General features: G+C 39.9%; 1 protein-coding gene across 4 annotated transcripts in view; it reads right to left on the reverse strand.

The window, feature by feature from the left end:
* LOC306970105 (rho GTPase-activating protein 26-like) overlaps positions 1 to 26,518 on the reverse strand; it is a 90,211-nt gene that overhangs the window by 20,431 nt on the left and 43,262 nt on the right. For all 4 annotated transcript variants that reach the window (XM_079565951.1, XM_079565952.1, XM_079565953.1 and 1 more), the window contains exons 3-18: positions 24,814 to 24,909; positions 22,827 to 22,888; positions 22,540 to 22,611; positions 16,800 to 16,901; positions 16,341 to 16,451; positions 15,000 to 15,104; positions 14,729 to 14,858; positions 13,542 to 13,642; positions 13,361 to 13,455; positions 12,001 to 12,079; positions 11,515 to 11,551; positions 11,332 to 11,397; positions 10,993 to 11,067; positions 10,828 to 10,912; positions 7,885 to 7,943; positions 2,232 to 2,337 (exon numbers count right to left, since the gene is read on the reverse strand). In XM_079565951.1, the coding sequence (XP_079422077.1) occupies positions 2,232 to 2,337; positions 7,885 to 7,943; positions 10,828 to 10,912; positions 10,993 to 11,067; positions 11,332 to 11,397; positions 11,515 to 11,551; positions 12,001 to 12,079; positions 13,361 to 13,455; positions 13,542 to 13,642; positions 14,729 to 14,858; positions 15,000 to 15,104; positions 16,341 to 16,451; positions 16,800 to 16,901; positions 22,540 to 22,611; positions 22,827 to 22,888; positions 24,814 to 24,909 (1,381 nt within the window). The remainder of the gene's footprint in view (positions 1 to 2,231; positions 2,338 to 7,884; positions 7,944 to 10,827; positions 10,913 to 10,992; positions 11,068 to 11,331; positions 11,398 to 11,514; positions 11,552 to 12,000; positions 12,080 to 13,360; positions 13,456 to 13,541; positions 13,643 to 14,728; positions 14,859 to 14,999; positions 15,105 to 16,340; positions 16,452 to 16,799; positions 16,902 to 22,539; positions 22,612 to 22,826; positions 22,889 to 24,813; positions 24,910 to 26,518) is intronic.

The following is a 26,518-nucleotide window of genomic DNA, read 5'->3' on the forward strand; positions in this document are numbered from 1 at the left end:
GGCAAGGTAAAGGCAGGTTTTCACAGTTTTTGTCATCAAAGGCACCGAGACGGGAGAGTGGAGTGGTGCCGTAAGTGTCTGTTAAGCCTCCCGGCGAGCTGTCTTTAATGCGGACCTGATGAAAACACAATTAAGAGCAGCACTGGTTCTCGCTCAAGGGTTTATATGGTGATTTGCACTTGGGAGATGTCCTTGGACGGAGGTGTGCAGAAAATAAAATGAGCTGTATTTAAAACACCAGTCCGCTCAAATTAACCAACGGTTTTGTTCTTGTAGAAAACCTGTTGAAACGACTGTTAATTGTCTCTATTGTCAGTGTCTTTCAGTATTTTACAGCTGTTTCATTTCAATTTCTTGTGACTGAACTCTGTTTAAAGCACTTTGACTTGTCCTTGTGCAGAATAGATGATCTACAAATAATCTTCAACTTGAAAAAACAAAACAATGCACTTCATTATCTCCAGTATGCATTTAGAAACAAAAAAGAAAAGTTAAAGTTTGCAGGATTTCTCCTAGCCTTCCTGTTCACTCCATCACCCCTATGCACAGTTGGCTTATCTTCCAACTACAATACTTATGATACAAGATTCTGGTTGAAAGCCTGCAGCAGGGCTCCCATCGTCAACAGTGTTGGGAGGTAACGGAATATATGTATTTAGAATACGTGTTCTAAATAATCATTTTGAGCAACTGCATTCAATAATAATAATAATAATGCCTTACACTTGTAATGCGCTTCACAAGCACTCACTCACTCACTCACTCACTCACTCACTCACTCACTCACTCACTCACTCACTCACTCACTCACTCACTCACTCACTCACTCACTCACTCACTCACTCACTCACTCACTCACTCACTCACTCACTCACTCACTCACTCACTCACTCACTCACTCCATTCACCAGGCTTCCTGATGTTACCAAAAGGTCTCCCATCCAAGTACCGACCAGGTTCCTGCTTAGCTTCTGAGTTCTGAAGGGATTGGGCATAGGAAAGGCGGCATGTCCATTCAGGTACAGTTACTCTTGGATTTGAGGGTATTTAGAATACAGTTACTTTCTTAAAATAAAGGGGATACATTATGGCACTCAATCATTACATTTTAGCTTCATATTGCCTGACATCGAGAGGTAAAAGATCAAAATGACCAGGCAAAAGTTTAGTGATCTCTGCTGTGTTCCCGGTGTGCTGTTGCAAAGTGCTTTTTTGCCTTCTTATTAGTGGCAAATACATTCATAAGCGAGGCAGCAAGCACAAGCACACACTGTATTTATACATACACAAATGCAAATGTTTTTCATCATATAGACCTATGCACCTCATTTGTGCATAGATATACAGCAAATCAATGTGTAGGAGCTAAAGTGGAGATGTTGTTGCAAGAGTGTAAAGAAAACCTCATTTTGAGAAAACGGGTCCGAAACTTCTGTATCCTCTACATATACACTTATACATTTCTCCTGCCTTCAAGAAAGGAAAGGATCATTTGCATTACAACATCATCTCGGTCGCCTTTCGATCGACGTGTGGATGCCAAACATGCCAATATTTGTAAATGAATGCATGTGTGAAAGTCAAGGGACCGTCGCGCTGTAGAGTTGTGTCTCGCGAGCAGGCAAAGCGTTGGGACTTGGCGCATGATAACCCTGGTTCTTTAGGACACAAAGCAGACAAACAGGAAGTAAAAGTACGTGGAGATTTGCACGCTAATATGAGAAACACCTGTATGAAAACAAAGCCGTAACTAGAAGCAATTCTGACAAAAGCAACACAATGAAACACCCACTTTGTTTCAAGATCGCACGGCACAAATGCGTCACTTATTCAGTTTGGAAATTCACAACCAAATGCCAAGGAAACCACACTGATTTATATAACATACATTTGTAGGTAAAGACAAAAAAAAAGACTGTTCTCAGTGTTTGACCCAATCCCCGGTCCAGCCAGCGTATCATTTAAACGTCAAGACAGCGCCATCATAACTTTAATTTGAGCAAACATGAGATGAAATCAAAACGGAAACTGGAAATACTTTGGAAATAACAGTTTATTGCTCATGATCAGAAGATCCGAATCCTAATCCCCAGTCAAAGACACTCGTATCACATTCCGAAATGCAATACCGTGTGAAAAGACAATAGGCTATTTTTAACCCTGACACTGATGTAAACGGAACAGTCTGGCCGTGAAAATGTGAATAAACACATTGCCGAGTCTCGTCTTACTTGGCCAGGTGTTTCATGAGCAGCTCCAGCATCTGTCGATTTTTCTCGGGCAAACGGTGAACCAACGCGTGGATCTCTGTCACGCGGGCATCAGGGTTATCCAGCTCTGAGGGAAGAAAAATTAGGAAACATGATCACAAATGTGCTGTACATCAAACCAATGCTTCACTGTGTGCACCAGCAGATGTAAGTAAAGTGAAAAAAAAGTATACAAGAGTCTAACATGTCAGACACAAGACATCTCTTCTTGTTCAGCATGCTTCACAATGGAGCGACAGTGAGTGGCCGTGATCTAGTGGTACAGGCAAACAGTGGACAGACACGTTGTTGATCTACGAGTAATAACTTAGCACCGCAGGGCCCGGTGGATACACAGTCGACAGCAGAGCCGCAGTAGATCAGGCCCAGAGCGCAGCCTGTCAGCACCTGCTAATACACAGCCAACAGAGACGGCAACAGGCGCAGGAGCCAGCAGGAGCAGACAGGTAAGTGTGGACATCCAACACCAACGCAGTGTAAGGCGCAGATATACAGAGGCAAACATGTAAGCCGAGCACTGAACTGGCCCATCGTCGAATTGAGCAGTTACAATAATAATTTACTATATCCACTTAAATCCACTTTCAGTATACTTTCATGTTACTGTCACTGCATACTGTCGTGGTAAGCAGGGCGCTGGCAGGGCTTAAGACTATCGCCTCACAGCAAGTATGTCCTTGGGTTTGATACCCAGGCTGGGCAAGTACTTTCTGTGTAGAATTTGCTTCTGTTCTCCTCGTGTCTGCAGGTAATCAGCGTTCCCCCATCGCCAAAATCCCTCTACCCGATCTACATAGATTTAGTGCACATATCCTTTTTTTAAAATTATTATTAATTAAAGGCACACTGCGTAACATTTTGGACTATACTGTTGCCATCAACACTAATCCTGCTTCTAATGACCAGCTCGAGACAGAAAATGCTATTTTTGTAGTGGGTATACAAAGAATGGATATGGATGAGGACCTAAACTGTTTCAATCTCAAATTCTGCTGACTTTAGTCAGATCTCCATGGAGACGAGCTGAGACGTACCCACTCCCGGTAAAGTTACAGTCATGTCTTAGGAAAGGTGAGCCGCTCTCAGCAAACCAACATTTTTTATGATGAAAATATCTGTCATAAAATAAATGCTTGTATTTAAATTGTATGTATTGGGTAAAATGCACAGTGTTGCTTTAATAACTATTTTCCCATCATTCTTTTCGTTAAGCCTTTGGTTTACAGAGGGTCCCCAGAGCATTTGGAAAGAAAAAGAGGTCAAAATGGGTTGAGTCTGTCAGAACAGCTCCCAACCAAGGGCTTGAGAGAAATACAACTTCCATCTCTCTATGAACTGGCAATAAATCTTAATGGGACTAGAAGCAAGTTGGTCATTTTATGCTCACTACTGCTACCTCAGGTCTTATGCGTAACTGCAGTCTCTATATTAAGCTCGTGCATGACGGCACTTCGGGCCCGAATTAACACCTTTCTGAGTGACAGTGCAGGGTTTTAGAGGCAGTTGTGGTGAACAGGTCTGGGCTCATTCTACACATTAGGACATTGCTGGAACACGTAGGGGGAGGAAAATACATAATTTTAACATTTTTAAACTCCGTGTAGTCCTTTTAAATTGCAGATGTATGGCAAGAGTGACTCATGATTTCCTTCTAAAACCACATGACTTTTCAGCTAAATGATCATCTCTAGAAAATCATTACTCAGTGGTTCTTTCCTTTAAACAGGGACAAAATACACGTACATTCAAGTTCATCCAGTTTCAGCAAAGCTTGCTATGTGGGTCTCTTAAATAAGGGCTTTAGATAATAGATGGGGAACATACTTTGTCAATTAAAGCCAGAGAAACGAACATGTGCAGAACACCTCACACCAAATTAAATTAAACATGCAATGTCCATAATTCATGCTACAAGCTGTAGTCATTATCATTACAAGTCAGTAGAAATAAAAGTGCTAATTGCTAAGTATTATTATTACTCGTACTTTGTGGTAATAGTAAAAACAAATTTCAACCTAAACCTATATTTAAATGACTTTGAAGACTTTTGAGATGCTTTGTCATGTTTAGCAGAAAAATGTACACCACAGTATTTCCACATTTTGTAAGTCAGCGCATATTTAGGTCATTTCTGCCACGTCGGTATTAAACTGAACAACAGTTCCAGGGCCTGACCCTTGATTTCCCCGAGGGAGTGAATCAGACAGTTCAAGTGAGGATACTGTCCTTTTGTAACCTCATGTGTCAACAAATGTTAAAAAGTGTTGCAGCAAAACAGAAGTTGGTTCAGATGGTCAGTGTTGCGAATACTCATGCGCCGCCCACACAGACTCTATGGAGACAGTAGTGCTCACGTACAATGGCTAAGATTAACTTCAGGCTGTGAGAACCGTTTATGTTTTATGAGCTTTTTTTTTGTCTCTTAATTAGTCTCAGAAACTTTTCTGTTTGGTTCATACACTCATTCTTTTAATCCCACGCGTTTTTTTTCCAGAGCCGTTTTCACAGCATTTCCATTTTACAATGAGCTGTTACATTTTCGGGTAATGCTGCCAAAAATATTTCCTTAAGTTCCTTCCTCTTTGATGGTTGAGGTTTCGCAAATTTCATAATGACATCGCATGGGGAAAGAGCAAAGGAAATAGAGAGTAGTTAATAATAATAGACCTCAAATTGTGCTGAAATTGTATAATGATTTCGATTTCAGTTTTATTCAGCTTTACATTTTCATTTATGCATTTTATTGTTCTGAACAGCACTTTGAATTCCTTTGTTTCTGTGCCTTGCTTTCTCCGATCACAGGAGCTTTTGGGTCCAAAGAGCAGAAAATACTAGACTGGCAGCCGTTAGTACTCGTGCTTCACAGCTAGAAGGTCCCAGGTTGGATTCCCACCGGGACGGGGCCTTTCTGTGTGGAGTTTGCAGATTCTTTCCGCGTCTGCGTAGGTTTACTCTGGGCTCTACCACTAAAAACACGTACAATAGGCCAAGATGAATGTAATGAGTGAGTGAGTGGTTGGTGGGGCCGATGGTAGACTGGTAGCCTCGCTTCAGTTTACCCCAAGGGGCAGCTGTGGCTACAATAGTAGTTACCACCACCGAATATGGCGTGAATTAATAATGACTACAGTGAAGCGCTTTGAGAAACTTGGTAATACAGGCTTGAGAAGCGCAATACAAGTGTAAGCCATTTTTATTATCATCAGATTCTCATCTGTATGGAGTCAGTACTGTATTTACTGTATATAATTCTAATAAGTTAACTTATAATGAGCTTATGATCAGGTCAGTGAGGTAAAGCCCGAACCCACAGCCTGAAGTAAAGCTGCCTTAGGAGGAACACTGCTGTGGGAAGTACGGTACTGAGCGCTATCCTCTTCCTCTTACTGCAGACAGATACAATATTTATTTTATCTGTAGTCTGTTCATCACTATTCACATGGTGTCCCCTGTCCCACTCCCCGGGAGTGCCTGTCTAGATCGAACGGAGGAACCCGGCTGAACGGAGGAACCCTGCATCCTGGAATTGGACACTGATGGTCTGCGATCTTTGCCCGTCTGCTCAGGGACTCCCACCGGCCCTGGGTCTATAGCCTGTCCGTCCATGGGAGTGGATCTCTCCTTCTGTGGTTCTCCCAGAGGTCTCTCCATTTTTTGAGTTTTTCCTCACAGTGCTGGAGAGTCTAAGGACAGGGGACACCCATACCACTCGTCCCCGCCTGCTGCCGACGCTTATTTGGACATAATGTTTGCCTGGATACTTCATTCGCCTGAACTTTATAATTTCATATTTATTGTTCTGTTTTATTGCCATAATGTTCGGTGCAGCCCTGTGAGGCAACTCCTGTTGTGATATTGGGCTATACCAAACCATCAATTGATTGATTGATTAAATGATTGATTGATTGACTGTGAAATGAGGACTTTACCGTATCTATATGAGTACCAGGCCATCAATCACTTTTTAGTTAAGCATGGCTAAAGCTTGTATTCATCAGCATTGGACTGGAAGAAAACCACCATTACAACACTATCTTCTGTCACAACACACTTTATTTGTATTAAATGTGAAGAATGGGAATATTCTCTTTCCATTCCGGCAATTTGTAAATTGCTTGTATGTAATTACAACCGTCTTGATCCTTCCAAAAAGAGAACATTGCCAATGACCAACAAACTAATCCTCGCAGCAGAGTGTTTCCCCCCCTGTTCTCGCCTCTACCTGGGTCTGTTCGTGGGCATGTTTGAAGTGAGTCTGGTGTGAAGCTCAATGGGTCAATAATTGTGTCACACAAGGCATGTGGAGCGCGGTGGGAGACTCGCCTCTGAACTGACGGGGAAACAGGAGGAACCCTGGCAGAGCAGCGGGAGTCCGCTCCACAGCGGGTGAGCCGGTGTTTACTAACGTGACAACAGGGAAGTCAAGGGGGCGTCTGTCTAAGGAGGAAATGTGCTCACGTTATTATATTTACGCCAAGGATTGAGTGGTTAGCTAGCTACCACTCAGTGACTGAGGAGTTAAAAGTTTGCCGTTTCTGTACTTAAATTGCTTTTAAAACAGTTTCTGCTTTTTTCTGGGGTCGGACACAAATCCAGTCAGTGGTGTAGTCTACATAATACACAGGTATACGGCGTATGACCACTGGAAAGCCTGCAGGATTACCGTATAAGAGTGGTGCGCACTGAATGGGTGCTGCTGCCGGATGCTCTCTCATCGAATGCAATTTCTCCATCTGTGAGATCAATAAAGTACCATCTTATCTCTTATCTTATAACCACTACAAATAGAGCAAAGATACGTATCACTTATTTGCGCAGTGTTATTTTTTTGCTTTCTGTCTATTTAGAGACCAGCCCAAACATTACGTAGTTCCTCCTGAACTCTCTCTCTCTCTGACCCTCAGCAGCAGCAGAGGCGCAGCTTAAAAAGGACAGATCTGGAGCAAAGATCCTGCATCAGCACAGTGTCTCACTGTTTAAACATTACCGTAACAAGATTAACATGAAGGCAGCTTTGCATAGATTTGTTGTTGCTTATGAATAAAACGGAAGCCCACATCTTTTTTATACTTTGTTCATTTTATTTTTATTGTTACCTCTATTGACTATTTAACTGTTTGCACATTTCCTGTCTATTTTGCACACCCTGCATGTTTTTTCTTGAGAGCTGAATGTAACAAGTAAATCTCTCCATTGTGAGATCAATAAAGGCTAATCTTATTTTATGGCTAATTTGCATACACTCCGACAATACTGCCACGCTAATACAGCTGTCACTCCTGAACCAAATGTTCGTTCATATCTCTCTCGCTCTCTCACCTGGCAAGAGGTGGAAAGCAGAGCTGAATCTAAATGATTCAGCTCTGCTGCGGGGGCAGAGCTGAGAAGGGGTAAGAGACTGCTGTTCTTCTTGTTTAATGGAAAGAGTCCACTAAAAACTGTATAACAATATAAATAATCTGTATCATTTCATCAGCAGTAAATTCAAAACATTACATTTCTTGTGAGAGCAGACATATCTCACCACAAGCCACTGATGATGTGAAACGAACTGAGCAGAAACCACAGACCCTACAGTGACTCCACCCATACACAGAGGTTCATAGAGACTTACTGGCAGCTTTGATGAAGCTCCTCTGATACTGGTACGTCATGAGCGGAGCAGGCAGCATTCTGCACAAACAAAACCATGAATGAGGCTGGAGGCTAGCAAGACAAGGTAATAAAATATATGGTAACACTTTATAATAATGAGTTCATGCATTACTGAATCATGACTTCTCAGGAACAAACATGATTACATGTTGGTTCATGGATGACTTCCTCCCTGAATTAAACGTCTAACTACTGTAATGAATGTATATGAAAATCTTAATAATTCATCATGATCATGAGGATCACATAAGAATACCATGTATTCACTGATACGGCAATGAAATGACAATAAAACGATCAACCGATCATGAGGATCATGGACGAACAACATGACTCATATAGCGGAAAGCTACTTACAAATGATGTCCCCTCAACTAAAGAGGTGCATTATCCTAAACTTTTTAACCTGTTAAAGACCACCTTAGTCCTGAAGAAGAAGCAATGATTTCTGGATTGTTTCCTCAATTGGAATTGTTGTGTGGAAAAATCAAGTACAGCATAACCAAATAAGACCCCCAGAGCTGGTCTTTAACAGGTTAAAAAGTGTAGGGTAACGCTTCAATATATTTGAGGAGACATAATTTGCAAGTGTTCATGCATGATCCTCATGATCATGATTTGTTGATCATTTTATTGTCATTTCATTGTGGCTTTATGGCCTAGCTAAGGCCAGACTAAAATCACAAGTGATATTTAGTCTGGGGACCACCAATTCATTTTCTCATAGGAGAGGTGTGGTTTACGATCGTCCATAGCCGTTTATTGGGCGATACGAATGTCTATCATGCGCCTGCAGCCACAGCCAATCGTATCATCGTATCCGATGACGTATGACGCACCTGCTGCAAACTTTCGAGCTAAACTATTTATTTGATCCGTAAATAAACTTTTTTTTTTAAACCCGTAAATAAACTACAAGCTTCCGTGTATCGAATAGCTCGTCATCATCTTGCCGTCCCTCCTCGTTCTGTGATTGGTTCTCAAATCCATGCGAAAATTTCGGCCATGGCCCCCAGGCTGCTGTGCAGTTCGAAATGATTTGAGCGCACACAGTAGTCTGGCGTTAGCCAGGTTAGTGGCTTTAGTGAATTCATGGTATTCTTATGTGATCCTCATGCTTATGATTAATTATTAAGATTGTCATGTACATTCATTACAGTAGTTACACACACAGTTTCATTCAGGGATGAAGTCATCCATGAACCAACAGGTAATCATGTTTGTTCCTGAGAAGTCATGAATTAGTAACGCATGATGTATCATGAAAACCATGCATTAACTCATGTACCATTTTTATAAAGTGTTACCATATATATTTATATATGATCATTGGAAATGATGGACATGCACTGTATCTGTGTGAATCACATGAAAGAAAACACTTTCAATAATTTGTAGTGTACTTTTTACATCATCTTTAGTAGAAACCAGCACCAGTGCTAAAAAAAAAATTCACATACATAAAAAAACGCTCACCCATTGACTCTTTCGTTTATGTCATTAACAGTCATGAATAGCCATGGCTTAGCAAAAATGAATCATTCAATAACAATTATGGAGCCTGTTCAATTGCGAGGTGAAATTAGCAGTCAGCGTATGTTAGCAGTGGTTTGATCTTTCTTTCTATCTGATGCATCTCGGTCTGTTGCCAACTCGCACAGCTGGACATGATTTTATCTCAGTGGTGAGTTAGAGTGTCACGGCTCCCGCTGGTTTTCAATGACCTCAAAAAGCGAATCCTCTGTGAACAATGAATCCTTCCATTAACCTTGCATTCTGCCGGCTTTCCTATCCATATTTGCATAAATGAATTTGGGAAAACACACTGTCAATGAAGCATGCTTTTATGCACTTGTATTTGTTCAAATGAGCTACATTTGCACAGCGTGGCCACAGCCTTCCCATAATGCATTTCAGCTGCACTTGAGAGATGTACTCCTGTCTTCTTGCAATGTAGCCAGCGTGAAAGAGCTTTATAATCAAACGCAAGAGGTGCACAAGTGTTGTACCGTATTTTTCGGACTATAACACTCGCACAACTTACAACTCGCACTTTTTTTCATAGTTTGGCTTGGGGTGTGACTTATACTCAGGTGCAACTTATATATCAAAATATATACAATATAATTCCACAATGTTTGTGGTAAGAGAAAGCTAGGTATCTCTTTAGATTAAGTATTTATAAGCATTAATAATCATTTTAGGGTTCGGTTAAGGTCAGGGTTGGGTTTAGGGTTGGCTATGAATAAGTATATTGTTTATCTGTTAGTATGTTAACAGATAAAAGTATAATAAGAAGTGTGTTAATACTTTACAAGCATATTATTAATGCTTATTAATACCTTATTAATACTTAATGAGCACACCTTAATAAAAAGCGTTACCGAAAGCTAATCTCAAGCTAAAAGCTAGATGACCATAGCGAGAGGAACGAGTTGCAAATGGGTGCTTGAACAACGTGCTGCCGGGAGAGGCTTGTAAACGGTACATTTACGCCTCCTTATACTTGTATAGTTTTTTTCAAAATACGGTAGTACGCTCATTATAAAACAGAGTCTGGTCTTATGGAAGATAGAAAACTAGCTGGGAGGAGTGGAGTGGGCGAACACACTGAGTTTACAACATATAATTTAATGATGTAATGATTTCAGATGGAGAACAGGGGCCACGTTATGAGCATTCATCTGGAGATTGGAAGGTCGTCAGTTCAACTCCAGCCAGAGCACATACTATCTTTAGGAAAGGCATCCAGTACTGTATTACAATAATAAATACATTCAGACCACCCACATGATATGACACCCTTTAAATACCATTTACTTTATCTTCCTGCATTTAAAACTATGGCACGTTGATTTCTTTTGGGGGTGAAATATAACAGAAACAGGATCTGAGGTTGTACCTGAGATAGTTTTTGATTGCGCTGGTGATGGTCTTTATCTCCCAATCCTGACAGTCCAGTTCAACATCAGCACATGTCTTAGGATCTAGAAACAAAACCGTCAACAATAGTAAAATGGCAGATTGTTTAGTGCTGAGGTACAAGAAGTAAATCATTTTCAATTACCCATTGCTAAGCTCAGTAGTTTTTGGACTTTGGAACTCACACCGACGATTCTGTACAGGCCTTGTTCATTAATACCTGCAGAATAAAACACAGGCATAGGCCGTTTCAGTTGTTTGAGGCTGTGTTTGAAAAAAATGTGTCAATCTCAGATCAGTCCGATGCCAGACCACGAAGATTTAGCGTTATATTGGTGGTTCTTGTAGATATGAACTTTATACTGCATAAAGGCAATGGAAGGAAAAGCCACAATATTTTTAATCTTATTCAATCTAAACTATTTCTCATGTGAAATTCTGAGGACAAGATAGGCAAAAGTAAAATAAAAACGATGAAAGGTACCTCTGGTCTCCACGGCATAGATGAACTTCTTCATCACGTTGAAGCCGATCACGTCCAGCTGAGCCACTGAGGTACACAGACAGTTGTTTCATATTATCCACTCCCTCACTGTTTGTCATGTCTTCCATTAGCCGTAATGGTGGGTGTTATTGACGATAACGCTTGATAATTAGAGCTACTTACTGCCTTCTGTCTGGTGGTCTTTGTTCAGATTGTAAACCTGTCAATGAAGCGAACAGAAAAACATCACACACACAGATGTCACATTGCAAATCTCTTTTCTAAGTATACATTTGGACGAGGGGATCTTCTAGTTTTAAGTTGACTCAACTTTTTACATTTTGTGTTAATTCAGATTTATTATTTATTTGTGTACATTTGTAGATCTTGTTCTGCAAAAAGTGTAATCTGAAATGTATATATATGCCATTATTTAACATATTATTCTCATCAGAAATCTTGCAGTAAAAAGTACTTCTATAAGCATACATTCATCATTTATGAGATTTTTCCAGACCCACTCAATTCAGTCACTCGTTGCTATGGCCAAATCTGTAATGTGTTTTATTTAACACTGATTCCCTCTCTCCCTCTCCCCCCTTCGACTCCCTTTCTATTTCTCTCCTCGCTCTTTATGATGTGAACAAACGTGTCGTCATGGTAACGCACCGGTTCCCGTCCGTCCATGGCCTCCATCCACAGCCTGCGGTCCTCCTCTGACAGCGCCTGCATCGTCATTACCCCCGGCCTTCAACACAAGCACACCAGACTAATGCAGTTATCAAATGTCAAGATAAACACCGGAGGAAGCAGATCACAATATGCGTCTCTGAGGGAACATACATCGACAGAGGAACAGAGGGGCAGTGTCGTCAAGCCCACAGGTAGCGCAAGGTTCAACCGATACAGATTGTAAAATATCAAACGCTCGAGTTGGCATTTAAATCTTTGGATGGATTGCACCGACAAGGTTTAAATTTATCTTTGATCAGTTTGTATCAAAACAATTGTAAAACCGGCTCAAAATGTCTGGTTAAGTTAAGAGGAACAAACTTTTACGGTAAGATAAAGATTCTTTTTTGTCAATTCACAAGAATAGGAAATGAATTTCTCTTAAAGATTAGAGATCAGAGTCTTTGAGTGGACTGGAGTGAACCACAGTTTGTGACTGTGGGTGAAAGCAGAAGGACGAGAAAGAGAATTACAAAATGAAAAAAAAAAACACATCCCACTCTCGCTCCATGCAAGACAATACTAACAAAAATAGATTGGGGGCAGGCGCAATTTAGCTCTTGCTTTAGTCCACTACTGTCATTGCTGTTTAATGAATATGTTTTATGAAAACAATATGGCAACTGAGCACCCTCTCCGTAACGTTTTCCAGCTCCTCCCCTCTGGACGCAGACACCGGACACTTCAATACAATCGGGCCCGTTTTAACAGGAGTTTTGTCTCATCAGCTATCGCCATTCTCGACAAGCTACCCCACTAATTTATTTGTCAGACATTGTTTCATGTTATCTTTGTTGACGTCTGTGCACCCCTTTTGTGTTCAATGCTGAATGTGATGGTGTTGACTTGACAGGCTGTGGAAACAATTTTCCCACAAGGGACAATAAAAAAAATCTAATCTGTAACTTAAAACCATATTGAGCAGATTATACGGAGTGAGTCAGTTTTCCTTCTTTATCTATTTTCTTTTCATAGCTTCTTTTGTATTGTTCCTTTTAACTGAGTTACACCAGCAATTTCCCTTATCAGTCAATAAAGTTCCTCTAAGTCCACGTCCAAGATCCACTGAGAAGAGCCACGTCTCTATCATTCCACTCATTCTCATCTGACACAGCTGATATACTATTCTCCTGCAGCTCACTCAATCTCATGGCTATTCAGAAGCTTCAGAGAGAACAAGGACAGGTTAAAGACAGACAGACAGGAGGGGGGGGGAGGACCTTCATAAAAGACAAAAACAGCCCAGCAGCGCCCCCATGTGGATCAAATGAAAACACAACTATACGGGGAGACTCACTTGTCCACAGCCTCCACGTCGAAACAGAACCTCTTTTCGATCGAGTCGGATTTCCTTCGCGTGCAGGACTTGAGAATAAAGCTCTCCTCTTCTCCCTGGGAAGCAGATACCGTGTGTGTTAGCAAATTAGAAATGAAACCAACGGGCGAAGACGACGGAAGATAAGTATGAAAACACTCACCATCTTCCCGCCCGATTTGGGGTCGAACAGGACCATGGTGATCCTCTTTGGCTCCCTGTAATATGTGCAGTAGTACTTCACCCAGGTAGATACAAAAGAGCCTGCAAGAAAATACAGTAAGGTTGACATTACAGACCACTTTGTAAAGATAAATTGTACAAAAAGCGGGAAAACAGTTTACAGAAAATGTGTTGTTGAAAGTTTGGACACTAGTTGGGTGAACGTTGCTCAAAAATCCCCCCTTTATCTTGACTAAAATGGCAGTAAACATGATTTTCCTTATGTTTGGAATCAGATTTTTTTTTTTTTTTTTTTACAATAATTCATTAGCCTTTTAACCTCTTAACCCCCACCTGAACCACACGCTTTCTCCAGTTTGGAATTACTTCTTGAAAAAGTGTCAAAACAGAGCGACAAAAATTAGATAAAAACGAGAATGAAAACTAAATAAAAAAGCGTCAAAATGCAACAAAAAAGTCACAGAAATGCAACAAAAAAGTGATAAAAATGCAACAAAAAAGTCACAAAAATGCAACAAAAAAGTCACAAAAATGCAACAAAAAAGTCACAAAAATGCTACAAAAAAGCAACAAAATTGCAACAAAAAAGTCACAAAAATGCAACAAAAAAGTCACAAAAATGCAACAAAAAAGTCACAAAAATGCTACAAAAATGCATCAAAAAAGTCACAAAAATGCAACAAAAAAGTCACAAAAATGCAACAAAAAGTCACAAAAATGCTACAAAAATGCAACAAAAAAGTGATAAAAATGCAACAAAAAAGTGATAAAAATGCAACAAAAAAGTCACAAAAATGCAACAAAAAAAATCACAAAAATGCAACAAAAAAGGAAAAAAAATTACTTTTAGATCAGTTTTGTAGGTCTTAGCTTTCAAATGAGGTGTCACACTGGGCTAAAGGCTGTAAGCTCCCGTCAAGAAGCTTGTAGGTTTGGGTAAAGCCAAAAGGAGAAAATGCGTTCAGTTAAGGCAGGTGTTAAGAGGATAACATCCAAATATTCTTAAAATAACAAAACAAGTATAAAATCTAGAGCAAATCTATCTAAACTCACTCCATCAGTTCCTTCCGTGTGTTGCTGACCTGCTGTTCTACTGTAAGTACTGTACTATGTCTCCTCCAATGACTTTGTTCTGTTCTGTTACACAGCGTAATGGCCATGACATACGTTTCTCCTGTACATAGAGGTAGCCCTCCATGGTGTGCTGGCTCACGCTCTTGTGTTCATGCGGGTTCTCCTTCATCTTCTTCATCAGACTCTCCACCTCCGACCGCGTGCTCTCAAACCTGTTCCTCGTCTGGGCGCGACAACAGGAAAAACATGCATGAAAGTTATATCCGCAACAATTATGGACAACAAATGATCAAACTAAGTCATATCCTGATCGTTTAAGTAACATCCCTTTTCACTGATTCATTATGTTACTCTGTGGCCTTACATTCTGGATGCTGATGGTCAGGTTGGTCTTGAAGTGGTTGAAGTCTTTGGCCAGCTCGTATCCATGGTGATAATACGTAAACAGACCTTGGAGAAACGCTAACAACTGGAAAGAAAGGAAAAAAAAGTTTAAGATCACGAGTGTACGATCCAACACCTAAAGAAGCTTCATCGGCAACTAATAATATTCTATAGCAGAAGGTCCCATGTATACCAGTCTAGAAGGGAGGGTTTACTTTGTTTTAAGTAGCTAATAGCCATATGTAGGCTGAAACGATTAATCGATGACTAATCGATTATTGAAATAGTCTATAACTATTTTAGTAATCGATTAATCGTTTTCTGGTTCACACAGACTTAAATGGAGCAAAAATGACATAAAAAATGTAGTATTTTTGATGAAAACCTACTTTGATTTTATAGTTAGGGTCTGTAGTGTTTTGTACATTGTAAATTTCATGAACTGAAGCCTCCAACAAACATTTCCCTTTAGTTTACTCCATCAACACATCCTCAAGCTGTGCCACTTAAGCTATATGTGATAAAAAAATAAAAAAAATTCCTACACCTTCACAGCCAAGCGACTAATCGATTAATCGTAAAAATAATCGATTACAAAATAATCGTTAGTTGCAACCCTAGCCATATGTAATCTAAAAAGCTACTCTCAACTAGAGGTTGACTGATATTGACCGATGCCGATATTTTGGGATTCTTGTTTGTCCAATATGCTCGGCCGATATTTTTGATTTTTCCAAATGTCTGGTCTATAATCCTGCGAAAAACTAAATACTTGGCCACTCCAGCAGTGGCCGATTTTATTTTATTACTTTAGGTGATTCAATCATAGTTTCTCTCCAGCTTGCTGTTAGCATGATTATGTTGGCGTTCGCATTAGCATACTTTTTGAAACTTGTGTTTGACAAACTTGGTCCCAGAGATAACGGCTTTTTTCAGTGCTAGATCGGCCGATAGCCGATATTGTCAAATCCCCAAAAATCAGCCCACAAGCAGAGGAAACAAGTGTATTATACAATAGAGCAGTGGGTCTCAACCAAGTACCAAAGGAAATATTAACCTCTCTCAGTACTACTTGAAGATGAGCAGGTCAATAGTGCTGTACATTGTCAAATCTTGGGGTGAATCGGTTGTGAAGTAGGGCTTAACTTGACTGCGAGTATGACAGGTTAAGACATTTTTCTGACTTTGTGTTGTGATACGTTTCTGTGTCTTGCTCTGACTATCGCCTTGAGGGGGATATTGATTGAGTGTTGCATGTAAAACATCGTGGGAAAGCCCGAGCACAGAGAAAACAGTGTGTGGCGTGGAATCGGATTCTTACAGGTTCAACAAAGTCAAACATCTTCCTCTCCTGGACCTCCTGCACTTTGAACACGTACTCCAGAGACACCTCGTAGTAGTGCTGCCGTACGTTGTCCACCTGATTGTCCGCCTACGGAAAATCATCATTATTAGTATTAGTATAATCCTTAGAGACAAACGAGGAGAGATACACCGACAGGGACAGCATGACGACGATTGACCTAAAATGCCTTCCTTATTCAGTCATTTGAACTGTATTATCTCACATCTTTAACTCAACTACTCAAGCCAGACTCCATCACCAAAACTGATTTGTTGCCAATTCAAAACTTTTCCTTCCTTCCTTCCTTCCTTTTTTTTTGACAGAGCTGGACAACTGTAACAAGGATAAAACCCACACGAGCGATTTCACATCATGTTTTTTTTTACATGTAACAAATGATTATTATGTCACGCCTATTTGGGAGATCGGTTTTACCTCATGCAGATGTGATTCCTTCTTCCTCGCCGAGAGACTGAGATGTTTTTCCAGCACCGCGCAGTACTTTTCCGTTTCTTTGTCGTATCGTTTCTTAGCTTCCTGTAATCAAATAAACAAAAAAAATCAATAAAGCTCTTAACACAGCCAGATGAAACCAGTTAACCTCTCTACATGGGTGTCTTGGATGAAGTATTGTTCCATTTTTCTTTTTTCTTTTTTTTTCATTGTGAATTTTATGACGCTGTTGTTGCAAGAGTGGGAAATATAATGACACCGTCGGGAACACATCTGGTTATTAAACAACGGGCCTATTCTGCGGAGCGGAGATAAGGGATATGTAAAAACAGTTTGATGATGGACTCGGGACAGGAGGAGGAGAAGGGTGTGGCAGGTTTGGCTTTCAGATCTCTAAGAAACCAATGAACAACACAGATTTATAGGCTCCAAACGAGAGATGTCAAATAAGATGACAAATTATAAAGTAATAACACCAAAGTACTGATATTTGGATCCTCACATGCTTTACCATTTCAATCCTGGTCTGGTCTAATCCAAAAAGAAAAAAGCCAGGCCGAAACCAAGAGTAAATCATGTCTATGCCAGATTAAAGCAGGACCCAGGGCCGACTTGTGTGTCTTTTGAGATTTCAAACTTTCAAACGAGCCCACTTTGGTCCTTCTACGCCCCCGGGGAGCCGTGTAACATCACTATTGAAATGTGTAAATATACTTCAGAAGTGGAGGTTCCTCCTTCAATAGAACTGTTGCGCGTTTCATGATTCTGATTTTTTTTTAATGAATAAATAATTATAAAATGACAATGAAAATCATAATAAAACAAAATAAAACAAGTGTCCAAAAGGATTGAAAAACAACAATAGCACGCGATTTGGATCAAGAAACATGCAGAAATATAAATTAAAGAATGAAAAAAAAATAAGGATTTTTTTTTAGGGCAGGGAGGGAGGGGGCATAAACGTTCAATCTTGCCTAGGGTGCCAAATTGGCTTGGGACGGCCCTGGCTAGACTAATCCGCAATTGTATTTTTGATCTACGTGCAAAAATGCTAACAACAGGATGCTAATGCTAAGGGCAACTAATCAGAGCTGGGACAAAAACTACGATTGAGTTACCTAATGTACATTAAAATCGGCCACTGCTGGACAAGAGATTTGAGAAAATCGATCAAAAACATTGGTCAAACGGCCAATAAAAATCCCCAAAAATCTAGAAAAACCCATATCGGTCAACCTCTCAATGCAATATTCTATTGTGGCACCAAGTCAAAGTACAACTTTAGCAAGTAAAATGAGGAACCCATTCTTTTTCGATTTAAAACATTCTTTTGTTTGTAGTCAGAAGGTCTCCCCTTTGCAGTTGCTCATATTTTGAGACAAAAGAGATGTATGCGCCCATTTTAAACTGAGAGGGCGCCCAAGTGCCCAAATTGCCTGATGCAGGTTGTTGGAATACAGCAAACAGTTTACACTTTAAACAAACTCTCTTCCTGGGTTGCAGAATGGGTCTTTGGTCAAAGGAACAGTAAACTATCAACAGTGGTGTGGTTTAATATTTAGAAAGTGAGCATATGCTGAACTGACAGGACACAGGTGCGATTTTGGTTCAAACACAACAGCAGCAGCAGTGAGTCAGTGACAGGAGCCAAAGGAAGAGCAGCTGCAGAAAACATCACGCTGACAAACAACAAGAGGCCTGTTTAAAGTTTAACTGTTTCGATACACCCTGAAAAATCACGTTTGAAATACCACATTCTGTGTCTTGGACGTACTTTAGACTTTTGCTTTTTTCTATGTTATTGCTTTGGATTATTCTTCATTTGCATTCCTTCATAACGTCATAATTGCACTGTTTATGCATATATATTTTTCATGCTGTCCCATTCTACCCAAAAAATATTCCTAGTTTGTGAGCCCTTTAATAGACAATGGCAATTAACATGATTCTGACTTGGATTAGTTTTCTTTGCTATTTTACTGAATTAGTAGAAGAAGAAAAAACTACTGAAACATTATTGGTTCCAGCATTATAAATATGTTAAACCAAAAGGAAAAGTTAAGACACAACCTACGATGCAATGAATACATTTTAGACCTAAAATTGAGAGGAATCTTTGATTTGGATAGACACGCATGCACTGTTACAGTTCACCAGAAGAGGGCAGTGTTGGCCAGAGCAGTGATACGCACTGTTTCACGTTCACTTGATCATTTCCGTTAATGTAATTGCTTTAGATGCAAGTAAAATGAAAAATAAAGAATAACAACACAAAAAGTAAAAAAATTAAAAGACGAAATGTGCTAGTAAAGCAAAGAAAAGGAAACCATAACATTCCATACAGTGTCTTGTATCACCCTCAAAATAAATATAACGTGTCCAATTTCAGTGCCAACAGTTTGAAAGGTCATTGTTAGACAGGACATAACTTAAATATAACGACAGCTCAGTTTCTTTTGCAATCAAGTTTGTTACGAAAAACACAAATTGACTTGACTGAGGAGCGCCAGAGCGAGTTTTCAAAAGCCTTCATGTCCTGACCTTTTATGTTTCCAGTAAATGATCAAGTGCACGTCACGCACCGACTCCACTAGTGCCGTCTCACTTCCTGGAGCAGGGATTTATCTAGGTATATCTTTCAGTTCATTATAATTCCCTTAAACACACCAGGGCTTTGGGTCGAGGGGAGTCTGCCCCCGGAGCAAGATGTTTTATGGGGTTAAACCGGGATTAATATGAGCGGGACACTGGGTCACTATGAAATGATCATGTAGCGGGACAGATGATCAGTCATGTTTAATACTGCAGAGTCCTTGTAACTCCCCTGACTGATGACCGCAACAGCAGGCCCAGGTTTAAGAAGATTATAAAACACTAAAACATGCTGTATTTACGACATAAGACCTAAGTATGGAGACATGGAATACTCAATAAGCGTCTATTACTAGTAGTGAGCAGGAAAAGTGACTGTGGTGCTGCAGAAGATACAACAACACTTTAGGGAAGATGTCAAAGTAATCATGGATTAATTATTAAGATGAATAGATATAATAGGCAACATGTACTATAGGAATCCATCATTTTAGGGGGAGCTAGCAAACATTGTCCACAGACTAATATTAGCAATTCACAACACCGTTAGCTGCAGGGCCACTATGTCCCAAACGTACTATTTACTGAATGACAACTCTGATCGCTTACATTTTGAAATGTTTATTGTCAGTGATTGCACTCCCTTTTCCCAGAACACCTTGCAGTTCTTACTACACAATCCCGACTTTATAGGAAACAATACACAGCGCCACCTTTGTATATGCCACTAGAAATAACAAAGTGATCTGTAAGCTTCTCTGTGCTGTTGTAAAAAATGAAAAAAGTAACCCACAAAAACATTACACCGGTACTTTACACTATCAGCCACGCGGATTGTGGTAAACGCTTTTTCAGTATTTCAAACCCTTAATGCCAAGATGATCCCTATATTTAAAACCCGTTACTTTATATAATACCCCAAAGTCTTGGTTAATGTAGTACAGTAGGGTGCTTTGTCCATTAGCCGCCCCCTGCATGTATTTTAGTAGAGAGAGAGAGATGATGTGTCCTGAGGAGACCACCTGCAGAGAGGCACTGGTTTATGCTTGGATTATGAACTGTTCTAATCTCCTATTGAGGTCGAAAAGACGCCCTACAGATGCACTAACAAGGACACTGACAGCAAATGCAGCGCTGGGACGGGGGGGAAACTAACCACATCCACGTATTGTTAGGCATTAGATAGATGAACGTAGCGGGCCCCACAGCGGAGCAAAAACACTAACTAGTTTCATTTGAGTTATTAGCTGAACTGCATGCTTTGACAGATGGTTATTTACTTAAGAAAATGTATGGCCCAGTTAGTCATAACAGACATCTCAGCAAAAATGTTTTCTTTTGGCCTCTTGTAGATACAGCTCATACTGTGTACCATGAACACCGACTTCAATGCCTTTTATCAAACTGTACTTCAGTTTTAGTTTTCAGTGGCAGTTAATGAATCGCTTGCTCCTGATCGATTCATTTTACGGAAAGTTTCCACAGAATAGATTGCATTCATAGTTAAGAATTTCATAATGTCTAAATCTCAGATAAGGGAACAGCTGCTATCTCCCTTTTTTGAATGGAATATAAAAAAAACGCTACCCTGCCGCCATCTTGCCTATTTTTTTTCTTATGCAAATAATGTCAAACTGAACCTGAAAGTTACAAAGCTGCAAACTGCTCATCGATCCTGCCGTTCTCTCTTTTTGACTGTCACAGAGACGCAACAGGAATTACTACAACTGTGTACTGCACACAAAGTAGCGACATCTTGAAGCTTAAACATAGCTAATGTGCTACGAAGCAAAATGCTAACAAATGATTAGCAACTGTGATGAGCTTGCAAGTCTAATGCCATGCAAAAAGTGAACTGAAAGATGCAAACTTCCAGCGTGTATGAAGTGCTGCTGGCCAAAAAGGTTTAATTATGTCATTGTGTTAATGTTAAATGTTTAGAGATACAGTAGATATTGATTAGTTTCAGCCCTCTTTAAGTACTACTGATAAGTCCATCTTATCAGCAGTAATACATCACTTTCAATAAACCGATTGAAAATACATTTGTGATATTAAAAGGATTAAACGATTGAATACTGCCGCTGTATTTTTCTAATATATGTCCTCTTAATTTTAATGACAAAGATAAAATAAAGTTTAAAGATCTGCTATTTGACTGTTAAAAGAGAGCGTTTGAGAAAAGAGGTCTAAACTACGCTGGTTATAAGCCGAATCCCCATCTCGGGTTGCCCGTTGCATTGTGGGTAATGGAATTTCTTTTGGCTACCAAACAATATTGATAGTTAGCGTAAAGAAAGTTGATGATTTAAAAAGTGGCGGTGTCTGTGTCGGGCTGATCCCAGGTCCTGTTGTCCCCCTGTCCACTATGATCCGCTTCTGCCTAGGGAGCCGCCGTCCTGACTTTTCCCTCGCTTTCAAGATATTGACAACATAAATATTTGCAAGAAATGTCACTTGAGACTTATAATCTTTAAACCAATGCCCGTAAGCCTTATAATTCATGCTCCACTACCTGAACTCGCTCACACATTTCAATGGCGGAGTGGTTTGTTTGGTAGCCAAAATTAGGAGCCTGATTTACCCACACATGCGCAGTCGAGATGGGCATTCGGCTTATTATAGTCAAGGAACAGCATTTTATTGTATTTTATATTGATTGTTATTCATAAAACTCTGTACTGCTCATTGAAATGAACATAAACGGCTTTAGTGTCAACTTTCAAAAGGGTGATAGGTTTGCCAATGAGGTTAAAAGATTGGAAACCATTGCAACACAGGAAGCATAAACCGGCTTAAAGTAGACGTTTCTGAACATTTTTCACACTAAATAGATATTAAACTAAATGAACTGTAAAGGGTAACAGTGACATTATGTGAGTGACAGCTTGTTCCTCCTTGGCTAATGTTAGCTCTATAATTTCACTGCTATAGACCTCTGTGTGGGATAATGTGTTTGTCGAAGTATACCTAACCACTGTTCCTATGGAGGCCTGCTCCATTACAGCTTACATAAGCCCTGTTAGAAAGAGCATTGATCTCCATAATGTGGTCGGCATCAATAGCCCTCAGTGAACGCCGACTCATCTTTGTCACCGTTATTGACGTTCGAGTGTCCCCCAGGCTGTACCTTGGCTGCGCTGATCTGCTCCTTCCTGAACCGCTCCAGAGGCATGATCAACACGTCGTTTGCATTTTCGATCTGGAAGGAACATGGTCGAGTTAATGCATGGATAAACTTGAAAACTGCACTGCTTACTTCTTCAGCCTTTACAGAAGTGATATAGAGTATATTTATCCATTACTCATGATGATTTAGTAAAAGAGCGTTTAAGTAAAACATTGGGAATCTTTGACAACTCAATTTCCTGCATGCCCCTGTCAACGTTTTCCAATATTCAATAAAGCAGCTCTTACCATCCGCGTCCTCTCATCCTCCAGGTTCTGTAGCACAGCTGCAAACTCCTGAAGCGATTTGGCTAGATTAAAAAACAAAAAAAAACAATAATGATGTGTTTGCCATTTCTTAAACACGGTTTTGTGCACATTTAAATTATTACCAAACGATCTGTGATGTAAAATGTTAGTGACTGAAAGGGTGTCTATGAATAGCCTAAAACAACAGTAGGTGATGGAGTCCAGCAGAGACAAGCTGTTCAGGACAGATATCTGTGACAGGGTGGGTCGGGTCAGAGCCAGGGGAGAGAGGAGAGGGGTGCGGTGTTCGCAGCGGGGCAACAGGAAGGGCTACTTCAACCACAATGAGGGGGACATGCACGCAGGAGCGGACGAACGGGCTGTTGACATGGCGTGACTTTGCGATGGCCAATCCGGACCAGTTTTAGGCTTTATTCAGTACATTAAGTGATGCGTTCTGCTGCTTTTCTTTTCCATCAGTGCGTTGTGCGCAAGGGAAAAGGAAAGAGGCAGAAAAAAAGATGGTTCAGTTTCTTTTTTATGGTACTTTATAGAAAAATCAATAGAACTAAAGTCCAATGAATTTGTACCAAGATGGACTTTTTTTTTTCTTTTTTTTTTTCCCAGAGGTGGGTAGTTATATTTACTCAAGTTAAGTACATGTAGTTACTGTAAGCGTGCTTTTAAGAAACTGTACAAAACAAAGTGTTATTTTTTACTTAATTATTCATGATTTATTTTTATATTATGGTATTTTCTCTTCTTTTTTTCACATTATTTCAAGTTTTGTTTCTCATAATATACGCTCTAACAGTTTCTCAGTACTCACACTACTCCAAGTACTTGTTTTGCTCTTACTTGAGTAAGTAAAAAAAAAAGATAACAAAACCTAACCATGGCCAAATCTGTGTGGAAAGGTTTTTGTTTGTTTTAACCTCTTGAACCCCACCTGAACCAAGCACATTTTCTCCAATACAGCTTTACCCAAATCTAAACGCTTTTTGACGGAGACTTAGAGCCTATACGCCTCATTTGAAAGCTAAGACCTACAATTCTGATGTAAGATTTTTATGTAATTTTTTTCGTTGCGTTGTTGCCGCGTTTATTTCCCTTTTTTGTTGCATTTTGTAACTTTTTATGCTACACTCTCATCCTCATTTATGTCTTGTTTTTGTTGCTATTTTAACACTTTTTTTCAAGACTTAAAGCAGTACTAAGTAACTTGTTACCCTTAATAAATCCTTTTCGTAGTCCCTCTGGAGGTAATGCAAGTGTTGATGGTCTTTCATCTCCCCCTGGTGGTTCTGGCCAGAAAACCATAATTGCAACTTCCCTGTCTCCGGGTCAGAGTCACCAATACACACTAATGGAATCACGAAGAAGAAGCTAACTGCGGGCTAGCGCCACTTAAACAGTGTTTACAGCCAAGTGTAAAAAAAATATCTCCATAGTGTGATTGGATGTACAATATCCCTCTCTCCCTTTGTCTTTTCTGCCAGTGTAGTATTTACTCTCACGGACAATTAATGAGTAAAAAAACGTAACATGCTACGACACCTGCAGTGGCACTTATGGCCTCTAGGGGCATGAGTTACTTAGTTCTGCTTTAAGATTTGGGTAATGTCGAAATTGGAGAAAATGGGCTTGGTTAAGGCGGGGCAAGAGGTTAAATAATCTGTTCGCTCGGTCAACAAATGTTCCCGCCCTCAGTCGTTGTATCAACACACCAGGCTGAACCTTCAGTGTGTGATAATAGAGACTGTTCTTTTCTTAAATATATTGAGTTGTGCAACAATATATTTGCGGTAACAATAATAACAGTGCTTAAAAAGAGAAGACATCTTTGATCATCTTGGCCAGAAATAGCCCGGCCTTTTCTTGCTGAAGACGATGTTCTATTTCAGAGACTCGATCACTTTGACGTTGCTATTTCCGCCACGCGTCGGGCCAGAACAGAGGCAGTATTTAGTTTCAGTGTCTGGCTTACCTATACACATCTCATCGTCTGTCTCTGCATCGCCGATACACTGAAACTTAAACTCGTTCAGGGAGTCAGCAAATTTCCTCTTGGCGTTGGACAGATCTGGAAGACACACAGGAAAAAATACCATTAGTATTAAAGGATCAGTTTGAGCAAAATCTGCCAAAACATGCAATATATTCAAAGACATTCTTTTCTCTTCACATTTTTCATCTTTGTTCATTTTGTCAAAGTGGTAGTGAGAAGAAAATCCTGCATACTGTAGTAGATATTTTGAGAGGTTTCCGGGTGGTGCTAGAGCCACTGAGGGCATACGTGTGCGGTAGAAAGTGCACAAGAAGAAGAAAAACAAGTCCATTAAACTTTGGTCATGTTAACTTATTGAAGCGGTAAAAAGAGTGGGTCACAGGAGCATCTTGTTGTTAAATAATACATGAAGTGAAAGAGCTCACATGAGACAGACACTTTTGGCCCCAAACGCATTTACTTTCATTTTGTTTCCTGTCGCAGAGTCAAATGGTGATGTGGTGAGGGGCGATATGACGAGATACAGGAGTAACTATAGAAAGTTTCATGTGTTGTTCCAAACTCTGCCCTGTGAGTTTGAGTGTTCGTCCTCTGACACTTTTGCAAACTTAATTTAGAGCACAAGCTGTAAGCACTGATTAAAGACATGTGGCACATAATAAAAGAAAAATGTGCATCTTGAGTTGAGTAAAAGCCAACAAAAATTGAATATACCGATAGATATTCTTTGCATCCTATTTAAATAAAACCTTTTGATCTCCAATATATTGGCCAACAGCAAAAAAGGCTGCTATTTAGACCTATGAAAAGATATTCATTTGAGAAGTTAGCATCTAGCACAGGGTTGTCCAAACTACGGCCCGCGGGTCAACTGCGGCCCGCTTTTAATTGGCCCGCTGAAATTCTAAAGATATAATTGCATTTTTTATTTTTTTATTGAATATATATAAAATAAATGAAAAGCCATTAATAGAAAGCTGTGATGAAGGCTGTTAGTTTTACTTTAAGCATTTAACATTTAATTGAATTTGCTAACTTTAATGCAATAGAGGTTAAGTTAAATATCTGAGCTCTACTGAGTGCGGCCTAGTTGTTTGTATGTTTTTCTGTATGTGGCGCTCAGTGAAAAAAAGTTTGGACACCCTTGATCTAGCGTCTCTAAGATAATCAATGCTTGAACCAAAGCTTTCTTTAAAGGTGCGTTATGCAACTATTTTGTGCGTATCTGACCTTGTAGTGACCCAGTGGCTGTATGAGTGGTCAGCGTGAAACTAGGACGCCCCAGGATCAATAGTTTTCTGGTTCCGTCAGCGTCCAAGAGACCGCTGTGACGGAAAGTAAAGCCTCATACAGCCTCTGGGTCTCTACAAGGTCAAATACATATAAATATCACTTTTTTACATCAAAAGTTGCATAATGTACCTTTAAAAAATATGAATAACAAAATAGCAATTAAAAGATATTTCCAAAACTTTGAAGCCCTTGTCCAATTGGTGTGCTTCTTCATTGAACTTCCATATAACTAATGGTTTGAAGGTTTGGGACAATGGTGGTTAAATATTAAGCTAAATTACATTGCCCTATGGCGCAGACATGGTCACAAAGCGCTTTATATGAGGCATATACTGTACATACTCAGTGGTGGCAGGCTAACTTAGCTATCAGCCATCAGCCCTTCCAACCA

Source organism: Gobius niger, assembly GCF_951799975.1.
Source record: "Gobius niger genome assembly, chromosome: 11".
NCBI classification, from domain to species: Eukaryota; Metazoa; Chordata; class Actinopteri; order Gobiiformes; family Gobiidae; genus Gobius; species Gobius niger.